At 32.3% G+C, this 14,192-nt stretch overlaps 1 protein-coding gene across 1 annotated transcript in view; it reads right to left on the bottom strand.

Moving 5' to 3' along the window:
- Positions 1 to 14,192, bottom strand: part of LOC117175489 (calsenilin) — a 149,479-nt gene that overhangs the window by 86,139 nt on the left and 49,148 nt on the right. Inside the window, exon 6 of the mRNA XM_033365194.1 lies at positions 6,552 to 6,625. Coding sequence (XP_033221085.1) covers positions 6,552 to 6,625 — 74 coding nt within the window. The remainder of the gene's footprint in view (positions 1 to 6,551; positions 6,626 to 14,192) is intronic.

Genomic DNA, 14,192 nt, shown 5'->3' with positions numbered 1-14,192 from the left:
TTGGATAATTCTCTACAGGCCCTCATACTTTCCCATCACATTTTTTCGATCCCTACAAAATTATTCCAAAAACTGAAAAAAGTGATTTTTCCCCATGTATTTTCATGGGGAGCTTCAAGTCGAAATCGGCACCTGTTAAATTGAAAAATAAAAAATTAGGGAATTTCTTTTTTCGGATTTGGAATGAAATTGGGGGGATCGTTGCCCTCTAAAAAATAAAAGCCTTTTTGAGCCGTCCTAATGTTCAAAGATTCCAATGGATTGTTATAAAATTTAAACAGATCTATCAGATTTCCGAGGATTTCTATGATTTTAAGGGAAATTAAAGGATTTCAAGGTATTTTAATAAATTTTCCAGGATTTCAGGAAATACCATTAGATTTTTTATTTATTAAGATTCCACCTTTAGAAATCATTTTCGTCTTACAGAAGAGGGCTGTGAAATACAAAGTTGATAATTATTAAGAATGTTTGTACTCTGAATTAACCTACAAAATTAAATGTTTTACAGGTAAGAAGTAGATATTTTTATTAATATTTTCTTTATAAAGTCACCTCGAAAATATCCTTTTTGTGATAGTAAATCCCTGTTATCGGATGACATCGAATTGTTGAATGTATGATCTGTTTCAGGCTTCTAACTCGGTTATTTTGATCAAATAAACAAACTTTAAATGTAATGAGATTTTCCCGCCTGGAAGTATATTCATGAGGAACATTTAAAAAATGATCATAACTCTGAAACTATGATTGGAAACGAGAAAAAACTTTATTTTGTAATTCTTCAATTAATTCTGAAAAAATTTGTATGCTTGGAATTTGGATATCGAGCTTTATTTTAAAGGATATAATATCACAAATCTGAAAAAAGGTTGTCAGGGACACGTTATCAGTTTTTAAAATCATTTTTTCATAAGTCGTCCCTCTGTATGTCATGTATAGTCATGCTATTATGAAATACTGGTTTTATGGGAATCGATGCCATAAAGCGGAAAGTATCATTCTATTTCTCAAACAACTTTTTTGCAGGGAGAGCAAGACTGTCAATACAATTTTTTAAAGTGAAAGTTATTTGATTAAGGTACAAGTTTTTTCAGGCTTGCACTCGACTTAAGTGAAATATAGAAGATTAAAAGCGGTTTTTTATATTTTTATATAATGTTACAACTACAAGTTATTAAAGTTAAAATATGTGCACAAAAACCACATACTTTGAAAATGAGAAGTTAATTTTGCATTGGCCTCCCTTACTCTGCGAAATAAGAAATCTTGAATTATAAATCGTCACTACAGCTTTATTTTTTATGATGCATTTAAAAGCAGGTTTGCAACATAGCATGATTTCTCTGAAAGTTTTTATTTTATCTTACAAAACGTCCAGATAGAGTTTTAAATGAAAAATGTCTTCAGGGGATACGAGGATTCATTAAAAGAAACTCTGAATGTATGAAATCGGCCTTTCGCAACCAAGAAATTAAAATTATCGTATGTTTAAAAGGAATAAAAACTGTGGGTTAATTATAGGACATTTCTTGTTAGTATTATTCATCACTGCCTTAGTGGTCTTTATTTCTGAAAAGCTTTGTAGGACAGATTAAGGTTGAAGCAAAATAAATGGAATTTTACAGTAGTGGCTATAAAAAACAATTCCCATGCACCTGCAAGAGATATAACAGTGCCAAATATTCTCAGTGCTTTTGAATTTAATGTATCACTAGATTTCTTTATTTTTCAACGTTATTCGAGTTCCGTTGCCGCATCTTCCCATTTGAGCGCTTATTTGTGTTGTATCCTCGAAGGCTGGCCATGGTGGTTATTGCTGCGGTGTTAATTCAGCAACCACCAATTTCACCTTGCAAATTTATTTAATTACCTAATTAGAGCACGATTTAATGCGCTTCGCACGAAATTGTAGGCTCACTGCGAAAATTCCCTTCATTGATCCATTAAAGCTATTGACTATCGTAATTTAGTAGCCAACCTGGTAGTTGCATGCTCCCTTCGGAAGTTGACGGTACAATCAGCGCGTGTAGTTTTAAAAATCAATACTGAATTTGAAACATGCTTACACGTTCAAAAAAAGGGCGAGAACATTTTGCAAAAAAATTTGAAAGGTTATAAAATTCCTCGCCAATTGACCTCTGATCTGAAGGAGATATTTTTGACTTTTCAAAGAGAATAGACCACGTGAGAAGTTTAAAAAAAAAAGAATTTCTTGAATTTTGAACTTTGACTTCATCTTCTGGCTAAACCTAGGACAGTTGTAGAAAAATCTGAAATTCATGCAACACAGTCTTTGAAGTCTTATCTTCAATTTAAGCTGATAAAACTTAAAAAATATTCACCGGTTATCGAAATACGACTAAAAATGGTCATACGTGTCTGCGCTGAGTTTCAGTGGCTTAAGCACCGAGCCTGACGGACAGTGTAGCGGTGATCGCTAAGTGAAACTTGACGTAGACACGCTTCGAAATTTAAAATCATATCTTGGGAATCCTTAAATGTTTTTGAAATGAGACAGCGACAAAACAAATATTTTATTTTTTGGACCATCCTACTTTACAGTTTTTGAGCTCATACATATATTGAAGTATTCTTTCACAATTGGGGTGAGGTCTATTATCTTCGAAAATGGCGATGGTTTGACCAAAAATATAAAAGGTCTATTTTCTCGCCAAAACCACATTCATATTCTAACCGATTTTTTATTTGTCCTTCTATAAAAAAGAAATCTTCTTACTCTTATGCGGGCTAAACAATTTTAATGATGAGAGAATTTATTTTTCATTATATCAACTTTTAGGAGGTTTCTCGCGAACATCAAAAGACAAACCAAAATTTCTGGGAAAAAGGTTCTTTATAAGAAAGCTGTCTTTTCACAGAATAAAGTAATAATAAAATTTGTTGGAGTAAATTTTTTAGAGGGATAAAGTTCTATTCATACAACTTCGCGTTTTTCAAAACACATGTGTTGTCATGGAAAAACAAGAGAAAGTTTAACCGATATTTCGTTAAAGTTTATCCTGAAAAGTTAATTTTCGTTGCAGTGAATCTTTCATCGGAAATCGATGTAAAGTTTACCTTCTGTTTTTTCTGTGTTACGGCATCTTACAGCACTGACGAGAAAAATCCGATGTTTTAGCACTTTTAAAAATGATCAATATTAAATAATTTTTTTTTGTATTTTACGCTGTTTATTAGAAACATTAAAAAATTCGATTTCATAAAAATTAATTTTCATAGGAAAAAAATCAGGAACGAGAATTTAAGTATTTAAATTATTCAAAAAGTTATAGAGGTTAATATATTTTTTATAAAGCGCCATGAATAAAATATTCATAACTTCGACGCAGACAAATTTTTTAAGTCAGAAAAATAAGGGTCGCTTGAATTAAACTAAAAAAACAACGTGGGAGAAACCACCCTACAGTAGAAAATAATTTACAGTAGGTAATATTAATTAACTGGAAAACTAGCAAAAAAGTTCACTATTTGTTTTTAGTATAATATTTCAGCTAGGTTACTATAGTATATAAAAAGTTTTATTGAAGTATTAAAGCTAATTTTTTTGTGAGAGCAAAAAATTAATTTTCAACCTGAGAACAAATTTTTCCTTTTTATTATTCATATTTTTTACTTTCATGTTTATCATCAGAATCTAAGTTTGAAGTTGAATGAACAATATTCGGCACACCTATTTGACTTTTGATTTGGCATTAATTTTTAACAGTAGAAGATAAAAAAAATTGCGAAAAATTATATATAAATTTATAAAAATATAGATATAAAAAAATATATATAATTGGTTTGCAACTGTCTCACAGTTGCTTCAAGTGAAAGGTTATGTTTGTTTATTCATCTTGATTCGTGAAAATTTTAAATTAAGTTTTGTAGATAATAAACTCAAATAAATTGTATAAATTTGTAATCACATATTAAAAAGCACAGCAATTTTAGTTGTGTTAAGGGTCACTTTGGAAAGATATCATTTTTGTGATTAAGGCATGTACCAACCGGACGGAATATCCGAAAGAACGAAAGTATCAAAAATTTAAGCTTTAGTGATTTTTGCAAAATAACGATAGTTTAAACTTTTATTTACCCAATAAATTGCTTTTAATTGTAAGTATACTAATGACAAATTAAAATTGCCGAGAATTGACTAGTCTGTCATGCCAAGGAGCAATACGAGAAACGATGGATAGAGGTGTCAGAATCGTACGCTTTACTGGGTCTAATACAAAATGTTCAATACTGCTAATTATCTAATTTTGTGGTATTTTTTACGTTCTCATCAGAGAAGGTATTAGATTTGTGTAAAATTTGACCCCCCTCCCAGTTTTTGTCAAATGTCCACGTTTTGAGACCCCCTGAATCTGAAAAACAGGCTTTTACGAATGTGTCTGTCTGTATGTCTGTATGTATGTCTGTCTGTTTGTCCCTCTGTGAACACGATAACTTTTGAAAAAGTAATCTATTAGATTGCCCTTTTGTACACTCGTTTAGTGTCCTAAACTAAAGGTCAAGTTCGTTAGCCAGCCATTTTTAAGACCACTTTTTTAAAAATTCAAAAAATCTCTGCATGGTTATTCATAGTATTAAAAAACTTTAACAATTTATCCTGATGACTTTTTTCGAAAAATAAAAATGACTAGAGTTATAGCATTTTAAAAATCCAAACAAAAAAATAAAATGAACAATTTAGGCCAAACAACGCACAATACGAAAAAAAGTCTGGAGACGAAAAAAAATTGCTTTTTGAAAGCCCTACAAGATTATGGAAACAACTTTTTCAATTTGGTCAGAAAGTTGAAAATTCAAAATTTGATCGTACCAAAAATAATGAAAAATTCGAAAATTCCATTTTTTTGTCAAACTATGCAAGATACGAAAAAAATGAAAAAGCTCAAATTAAGCGCTCTGGAAAGAACTACAAATTAAGAATGAATCACTTTTCGATATAAGCTACGAGAAAAAATGAGACAAAACTTGTTCATCCAAAAAAGAGCTATAATTTGTGATAGGACAGTTGGTTTTTGCTTCAGTCGTAAAAAATAACATTCTAAATAAAAATATTAAATTTGTTTGAAAAAACGACACAAGGTATGAACTTAAATTACCAGACAAAAGTTGTTCGCCAAAAAGATCTATAACTTTATTATTAATTATGCTTCGATAGGACGATTAGATTTTCTTTTAAACGTAAAACATAAGATTAAAAATTAAAAAATTAAATTTTTGGAAAAAGCACAGAAAAGACGAAAGAGGACATTGGCTCCTATATAGGACCCCATATAGGTTCCTGTATTAGACCCTATGAAGATGCGCAGTACTTTTTATTTAATCGTAAAAAACAACATTAAAAATAAAAAATGATAAAATGATACATGTTTCAGAGCAGTTTAGAATACAATTTAAAGCAAAATAAGAAACAAATACAAAAATAATCTTAATAAATACAATTTGCTTTTTATTTTGCAATTTTTTAATAAGTAATCCCTAGCAGAGTTACATAAAAAATGTATTATAATTGATATAAAAGTGTTGTGTATAATGTAGAAAAGTTGACAGGTTGGACAAAATCGAGTGCGAAGCACGAGATACGTGATGAGAATATGTTTGTTAAAGCCAAAAGAGCTTTAACAAAAGAGAGTTAAAAATCACAACATTACAGTAGTGGATGTTTTGAGTCTTAATTTTAATATGTTTGCGCAAGAATACATGTACAATCGAGCGCGAAGCGCGAGAACCAACAGTTGCGCGTCCTAGGCGCGCTCAAACTTGGGAGACGCGCGCGCAGCGCGCGACGAGAGTGTGCCCGCGTCGCGGCCAGATTTTTTTCTATATTTAATTAAATCTGTAAGCTTTATTTAAAAACAAAAATCCTCATTTTTGGAAACTTTGGACTATTGACAAGATGGTATGCTTAATATACCGTTTATTTGTTATCAAATAATATTATTGAAAACAAATTATGACCAAACGTTTTCATTTACAATTTAAAAACATTCGAAATCTGTCCGCCCTTAAACATTTGCCGCCTTAGGCAGCTGCCTATGTTGCCTATTCGGTAAAGCTGCCACTGCCCATACAGTTTTGCGACTTCAAATTAGACAGCCTGTTTGATTTCAAATTGATTTGGTTATGCCTGATAATAGAATATATTCATAAACTAGATTGAAATAAATAAATTTGTGCAGTAATGGCCAAATTGACTTAAAATTTGCATAAACCAGTCGAGAAAAAGGGTTTAGATAAATAGAGAAGGAAACTTGCTTTGTTTAATGAAAACTGGCGACGTGAGCGGAGAGCTTTAGAAGAAAGAAAATTTTCTTTAAAACGTATTATTTATTTTTTGTTAGTACAGGTAGTATGAAGTTTCAGGGGAGTTTATAAGTTATGCACTTAGTTTGAGTTCAGGTACAAAGGGACACAAGAGTATCATACTTCGCATTATGGAAAGTTACATTCAAGATACAAGGGGCAAATAAAGGGAAAAAGAAAAGGGCTAGATAATAACGCGGAATTTTTCTGAGTATAAAAAGACTCACCTCGAAGCTTAGAAGTCCACTATGGTCTTGATCCAGTGTGTTAAAAACATAGTGTGCGTACTGACTCGTGTTCGCTGTAACATAAAAATAAAATATGATTTCTTTCAAATTCGAACATCAGAAAATGATATTCTCCAGATAACTTTGATTTTGTTTTATGACAGATCAATAGCGCGCCGCAGCGCGCGAGAAACATTGCATTACTAGTTAATAATTAGTTAGAAATCCCATTTAAGTGCGGTTTCGAGCATATCTTTCTAGTCATAAAAAATCACTCTTGCTTTTACAATAAGTCCAGTATTTCCAGCGGTTAGATCGAGAAATAAGTGGAGAATTGTTATGTTTTACGGTGACAATGGCGGTGACAATTAATTAAGAAAGTTATGAAATAGCTGAAAACTTCAGGAAGTTTGCCTTCCCTTTTCGACAATTTCTCGTCTCCTTTCATTGCCTTCATACGCATAAAATTTATTTGAGGGGTTGGGTAAGATTCAGGAGTATTCCCTGGCGAGAGGTATATTCTACGATAAATTAAACGGCCGAGAATATTATTTATGTGGTCCCCTAATTAGAGCCGAATCTCTAAATTATTACGTCTAATTAGATGCTTCCTTCAGATTGATAATCTAGATCCACTTTCCAGAGAAATAAAATTTTTTTTTTCGTTTTACACTGGAAATTTTTCTAAGCAGAAAGCATCTTCTTTCCGCCCACCTCTTACATTCTTATCCCCTATCTATATTAAATAGGGTTGTTTCACGATTTTAGATAAAATAATTTTTTAACACATAAGTTTAATCCGAACCGAAGGTGCGTTATATTTTTTTTCTCTTGAGTCGTTTAACAGAAAAAAAAACGATTAAAAATTGAAGGCGGCAAAAAACTGATTAAAATTGGTGTCACTTGGGGGTCACGTGACTCAGAGGTTCTCATAATTATCTATCATGTTACGATGTGGCTTTGATGAAAACTATAAAAACTAACGAAACTCATGGTAAAGAGGTTAGGCCACGGTAAACATGACTCCATTTAAGATCTTTTTCGATGAATTCTTGATACATAACATAAATATATCTATTTTCAGTAGATTCGCGATATTTCTTTTACGAAACCCTTCTTTGACATTTTTGAAGCAATATTTTGCGACTTCTATTTTCGATGTACACGTAACCAAAACAAAACATCGGAACAGAAAAAAATATTTGAAAATCAATGACACATGAGCTGTGATTAGTGGAAAATCTGACCCCTATGACGTCAAAGGGGCCCTTCAATCGACATCGTGATGGAAAATTCATATTTCAACATTAAATTAAAAATAGTAAACAATATGTAAAAAATATTTTATGGGCGTTTTTAAAATTAGAATTTTATATACTATAAGATCCATTTATTGGAAAAATGATATCTGACTTTGGAAACAACCCTATTATGCATATACAATCTTCATCTGAACTAACCTATCCCTGTTTTTTTCTTATTTTAAATTCAAGATCACCGCAATTTTTAAAGTTAATTTTCTGACTTCCAGGAAAAGTCTAGGAATAAAAAGTCATTTTTATTTTCAAATATCTTCAACTGAAATTCGAAGATAGGCATTCTTCGGTATTGAGATAGACTCTCAATGTATGGCCCTATAAATTAGGATAAAGTAGAAAGTAAGTAAAGGTCACTCTGAAATAACTTGTAAAATTCAGGAATAAGGACGAACTTAATGAAGGTGTTAGATGAGCTGCTCAATCTACTATTCATCAGGGTATTCTATAGGTGCGGATATCATGAGAACACCACGCGTTAATGAACTCTATTTGAAAACCGACACCTGCTGCAGGCTCTATATGCTAAAGATAGACATTAATACATTAAAATTAAATTAGAAGAATTTTAAGAAAAAACTACTTTATTATCACCTAATAGAAAATTTGCATATGCCATTAATATGAAACCTAATTATTGCATCTGATAGAGGACGCTGAACTAAGTTTATTTTTACATGAAATATATCAATATTGCCTCTAACTTATTTTTATTTAAAAAAATATAAATAAAAAACTTGCGGGGACAGCAGATTCTGGGTTCGTTATGACGTCAGTTATACGGGGCAGTGCCAGTGAATAGCTAACAGTTTCAAAGTTCAAACCAAGCATTTCTTCGTTTTTCTTCGCTGGGACAGAAAATAAATTTTATCTAGTACTTTAACTGTCATATTGTCATAGAAAATAAAAAAAAATAAAAATGTTCCAGTCATAATTTTATTTATCCAAGCAATACGATCATTCAAAAATATAATAAACCAGCAGGAAATGTACGCACCCGACGCGTGCTTTCGCCTCTCTAAATTTCTATTTCTCATCCTTTAAAATTTGAACAATTTAAAAATAAATCAGTAACTACATTTTTTAATATCCAGTTTTAAATATGTTTGAACTGATAATTAATGATTTTTAATTGAAAGGATTTGAAATTTAAAACACATATACTGAACGACTTTGAATTGAAAACGTTCCAAATAATACAATTTAGATTGGGTACAATTTTGAAAAAGGACCATATTTTGAATGGAATAATAAGGAATTAAACAATTTTTAATCAGAAGATCTTCAAATTTTAGACTAAAATGTTGATATTCATTGTTTAATTTCGAATTCTAAGCGTTAAAGATTAAAACATTTTTTTGTATTTAAGAATCTTGAATTTAAATAATTCAAGATTCAAATTTTGACAAAACGACAATTTCAAAACGCTAAAAATTGAATATTTTTAGATTATAATTTTAAAAATTGGGTCACTAAAAATTAAAAGGAATTGAAATAGTATCATTTTTAAATTAAAAGTGTTCAAAATTGAATACTTAAAAGTTGAAAACTTTTGAATTTAAATAACTTTCGATGCGAAGAGATTTACATTTAACAATTAAAAAAAAAGCGTTTCAAAGTCAAAGCTTTTGAAATTCTAAAATTTTAAATCGTTATTAAACAATCAAAAAAATTATAATTTGACATTGAATTTAATTAGACAAATTTGTGTAAGATCAACGAATCAATTTACCGTCATTTTCACCGTTAAAAAATAAAAAAATTAAATTTATAAACCTTTCAAATTGAATTATTCCAGAAAAAGTTCGATAAAAATGTAATTTTAAATAGTAAATATTCGAAATGAAAAAAATTTCTAGTACGAAACTTTGAAAATAACACGAATCCGAATTTAACTTAGAAAATTAAACAAATTGTTAGGCACCAAGAATTGTGATATTTAAACTTTTTATATTCCAACCCTATAAAATTTCAGTTAGCTTAAGATAACTTAAATATTATAAAAATGGAGAAAGTTCTAATTTTTAATTATACTTTTCAAAATTTAACCATTTGAATTTTAAGAGCAAAATTAAAACATATGAAAACGAAACATTGACAATTTCCTTCTTCTTTATTCATAATGTGTCCCCTAAGGGTTTACATGACTTTCATTCCTTACAATCTTTCCGTTTATATCTATATTATTTTCACTATCTCATCCTTTCTATATATACAATTATTTACAACTATTTACATAAAGTCTTAGGGTCCATCCATATACCACGTGGACAATTTTTCACCACTTTTTAACCCCCCCCCCCCTGCTGTACTATGTCCAAGTGGACGTATTTTATGAAAATATAGATATTATTAGTCTTCAAAATGTTCGGGAGGTCGCGACAATTCCATGGACGTCATTTGAGTACTCAATAAAATTTCAGATTCTTTTGTTTTCATATGTCAACAGTTAAAAACTCGTTGACTGGCTAACAGCTGTTGGTGCATTTTGCAACAATTTATCGTTAAACTTATCGGAAATTCGAATGAAAAAACGTCATTTTAATACTCTTCAAACCCACGGGGAATGATTGTTTGGATGTTAAAAACTAACAATAAGTTTGACTGGCAGCTCCTTAGTGGTGCAAAAGTTAACTAACAGACTGTGAAACATTTCAAAAAATCGAGTGAAAAAACGTAATTTTAGTACTCTTGAAACCCATTGGGGATGATTTTTTAGGTGCAAACGACTACCAAGAAGTTTGACTGACAGCTCCTGAGTGGTGCCAAAGTTGACTGGCAGGCTGCCAAACATGCCAAAAATTCAAGTCATGAAACGTGATTTTTGTAATCTTGAAACCCATTGTTGCGAGCTGTGAATTTGCTTAAAATGTGAGATTTTCGCAGTTTCTTTTTCTATATACATATTTTTTTATAGAAGTATCCCATAGATTAAAATTTTAGTTAATGAAAAGGACAAAACTTTCACCCGGTTGCTGATTAAAATATCAGTCAATTTTGGCACTACTCAGGAGCTGCCAGTCAAATTCTTTGTTAATTGTTTGCACCAAAACAATCATCCTCGATGGGTTTGAAGAGTACTAAAATGACGTTTTTTCAATCGAATTTTTTACATGTTTGACAGTTTGCCAGTTAACTTTGGCACCACTCAGGAGCTAAAAGTCAAAATCTTTGTTAGTTGTTTGCACCAAAACAATCATCCTATATGGGTTTGAAGAGTACTAAAATGACGTTTTTTTCACTCGAATTTTTGACATGTTTGACAGTTTCCCAGTTAAGTTTGGCACCACTCAGGAGCTACCAGTCAAATTCTTTGTTAGTTGTTTGCACCAAAACAATCATCCTCAATGGGTTTGAAGAGTACCAAAATGACGTTTTTTTCACTCGAATTTTTGACATGTTTGACAGCTTCCCAGTTAACTTTGGCACCACTCAGGAGCTGCCAGTCAAATTTTTTTTTAGTTGTTTGCAACAAAACAATCATCCTCAATGGGTTTCAAGAGTACTAAAATTACGTTTTTTCACTCGAATTTTTGACATGTTTTTTTGACAGTTTCCCAGTTAACTTTGGCACCACTCAGGAGCTGCTAGTCAATTTTTTTTTTAGTTGTTTGCACCAAAACAATCATCCTCAATGGGTTTCAAGAGTACTAAAATTACGTTTTTTCACTCGAATTTTTGACATGTTTTTTTGACAGTTTCCCAGTTAACTTTGGCACCACTTAGGAGCTGCCAGTCGAACTTATTGTTAGTTTTTAGCATCCAAACAATCATTCTCCGTGAGTTTAAAGAGTACAAATAACGTTTTTTCACTCGAATTTTTTACATGTTTGACAGTCTGCCAGTTAACTTTGGCACCACTCAGGGGCTACCAGTCAAACTTATTGTTAGTTTTCAGCATCTAAATAATCATTCCCCGGGGGTTTGAAGAGTACTAAAATGACGTTTTTTCACTCGAATTTTGGTCCAGTTTAACGATAGAATGTTGCAAAATGCACCAACAGCTGTTAACCAGTCAACGAATTTCGAACTGTTGACTATGAAAAAAAAAGAATCTGAAATTTTGGTGAGTACTAAAATGACGTCCATAGAATTGACGCGAGCTCCCAGGCTATAAAAAGTCCAAAACGAGCGATGAATTGGCTGAAAAAATTCGAATTAGCTTAGGAACGTGAGCTTAAACATGATTTGAATTTGAAAGAAAAAGTTGTCAAAAAAAAAATAAATAAAAATTATATTGTGCGTGAGCACAATATAAAAATTGGAGTATACCTAAAGTATACCTTGTCTCATTTCAGTATATATTCAGTATAGCGTGGAATTTTGTAATACCCCCCCCCCACCCCCTAAAGTGTCCACGTGGTATATGGATGGCCCCTTATATCTAGTTCCTTATTTCTATTTCCTGCGATAGCGCAATTTAAGACTTATTAGCAAGCGAGTGCGCGCGAACGAAAGCGAAAGTGCAAGCGAGAGAGAGAGAGAGAGAGAGAGCATGAGAACAGAAATGCATCTTAGTCTACTGAACTTTTAATTTACCAGTACTTACAATTTTTACGATTCTAATCTAAGCGACTTCCGTTTCCTTTTTCTTTCACTTTTTTATACCTTCATTTACCTTTTTTCACGTGCATTCTTTCATTCTCTCTCACTCGCTCCTTTAGCAACCTCCAACTCCTTCATCCATTCTTCTCCTAATCCATCTTCCCCTAGAATCTTAACCAAATTTTCTTGTCAGCTTCCTTTATCTTCCATTCCTCTCCTACATCCTGCTCATACATGCTCCCATGTTTACTCCTCCCATTCACATATTCTACACTTTCTGTTCTCTTCTTTTTCCCAGTACATCCTCTCCCTTACCTCGTTTCCCAATCTAAATATTGCTATCCTGGTCCACCTGCTCTCTCCCCATCCCTTTTCTAAATACTTTGGCACCCCTTCCTTTTTTATCATCTTACCATTTATTGTATTTTGATTCTTCAATCGCCCCCCCCCATCTTTCTATTAATTGTCTTTCCCTCTCCCTTTTTTCCAATTCTTCATAGTTTACTCCAGTTCCGTCTTCTATTTCTCTATCATTAAAGAACTCCCTTCTTTCTTTTTCCCATCTCGTTAATTCGATCGCCTTTCCTCTCCTCTCTTCTACCTCCATCAAACACTTTCTCGCTAACTCCCCTCCCTTTACCTCCCTCAGCTTCGTCTCAAATTTCCAAGCCCTCTTTCCCGCTCTAATACTTAACTTATCCCTTTGCGCTTCTTCTCTCACCATATATCCTGGCGTCCTCCAGTCTGCCACTAGTGTCCACCTTATAAACCTTTCTTGTAAATTCTCAATATCTTTCCTCTCTTTCCATCCCCATATCTCTGCTCCATAACCTAATACCGGCCATACCAGCGTATCAAATAACCACATTCTCTTTCTCCAATTCTTTTTGAACCTTCTTTTTCCTATTCCCCATATCTGTTTCATTAACCCTGCTGCTTTTTTCATCCTTTCTCTTATATGAGCTGTATAATCTCCATTCGTTTGCAAGATATATCCCAAATAATTATACTCTTTGACTTCTTCTAACATTATTCCTTTCCACCTCCCTGTCCATTCTTTCTTACTTCCCCCTCATTTTCTAAGCCTCATTATCTTTGTCTTATCTACATTTACATTCAGCTTTTTCCCATCTAAGTATTTCTCTAATCCTGTAATTAATCCCGCCATCCCTTCTTCATCCTCTGCCATCAGCACTGTGTCGTCTGCGTATGCCAGTGTATATATCTTTTCCTTCTCTATCCTAACTCTTCCCAAACCCTTTTTCCTCATTTCTTCTTTCAAGTCTGATGTTAATAACTTAAATAAAAGTGGACTCAGAGGACACCCTTGTCTCACACCTCCCTCTAACCAGAAACTATCTCCTACTTGCTCTCCTACCTTTACCCTGCTTTTTGTCTCTCTAAAAATTTCTGATACTCTCTTTATAAATCCCTCTTTTATCCACTTTTTTATCATAACTTTTTCTATTTCTCCTCGTTCTAATAAGTCAAACGCCGCCTTTATGTCCACGAACATTGCTATCATTGCCCCTTTTCCCCTTTTAATTATCTCATTTACTAGATAGTTCAGAACATATATGTTGTCCATTACCCCTATTCCTTTTCTAAGCTCTATCTGATTCGGTGATTCGATCTTTTTTTCTTCAACTTCTATCTTCAATTTTTCCGACAAAATAGTCACATATACGAGGGTAGTTCAATAAGTCCTTAGAATGACCAACAGATGGCGCGCGAATCGCTCCAAATCATCTGTTTTCAGTCAGCACCACTCCCGACTAGA

Source organism: Belonocnema kinseyi, chromosome 6 (assembly GCF_010883055.1).
Source record: "Belonocnema kinseyi isolate 2016_QV_RU_SX_M_011 chromosome 6, B_treatae_v1, whole genome shotgun sequence".
Taxonomy (NCBI): domain Eukaryota; kingdom Metazoa; phylum Arthropoda; class Insecta; order Hymenoptera; family Cynipidae; genus Belonocnema; species Belonocnema kinseyi.
Note: the sequence above shows the minus strand (reverse complement) of the source record. Positions and strands in the feature narration are given on the sequence as shown.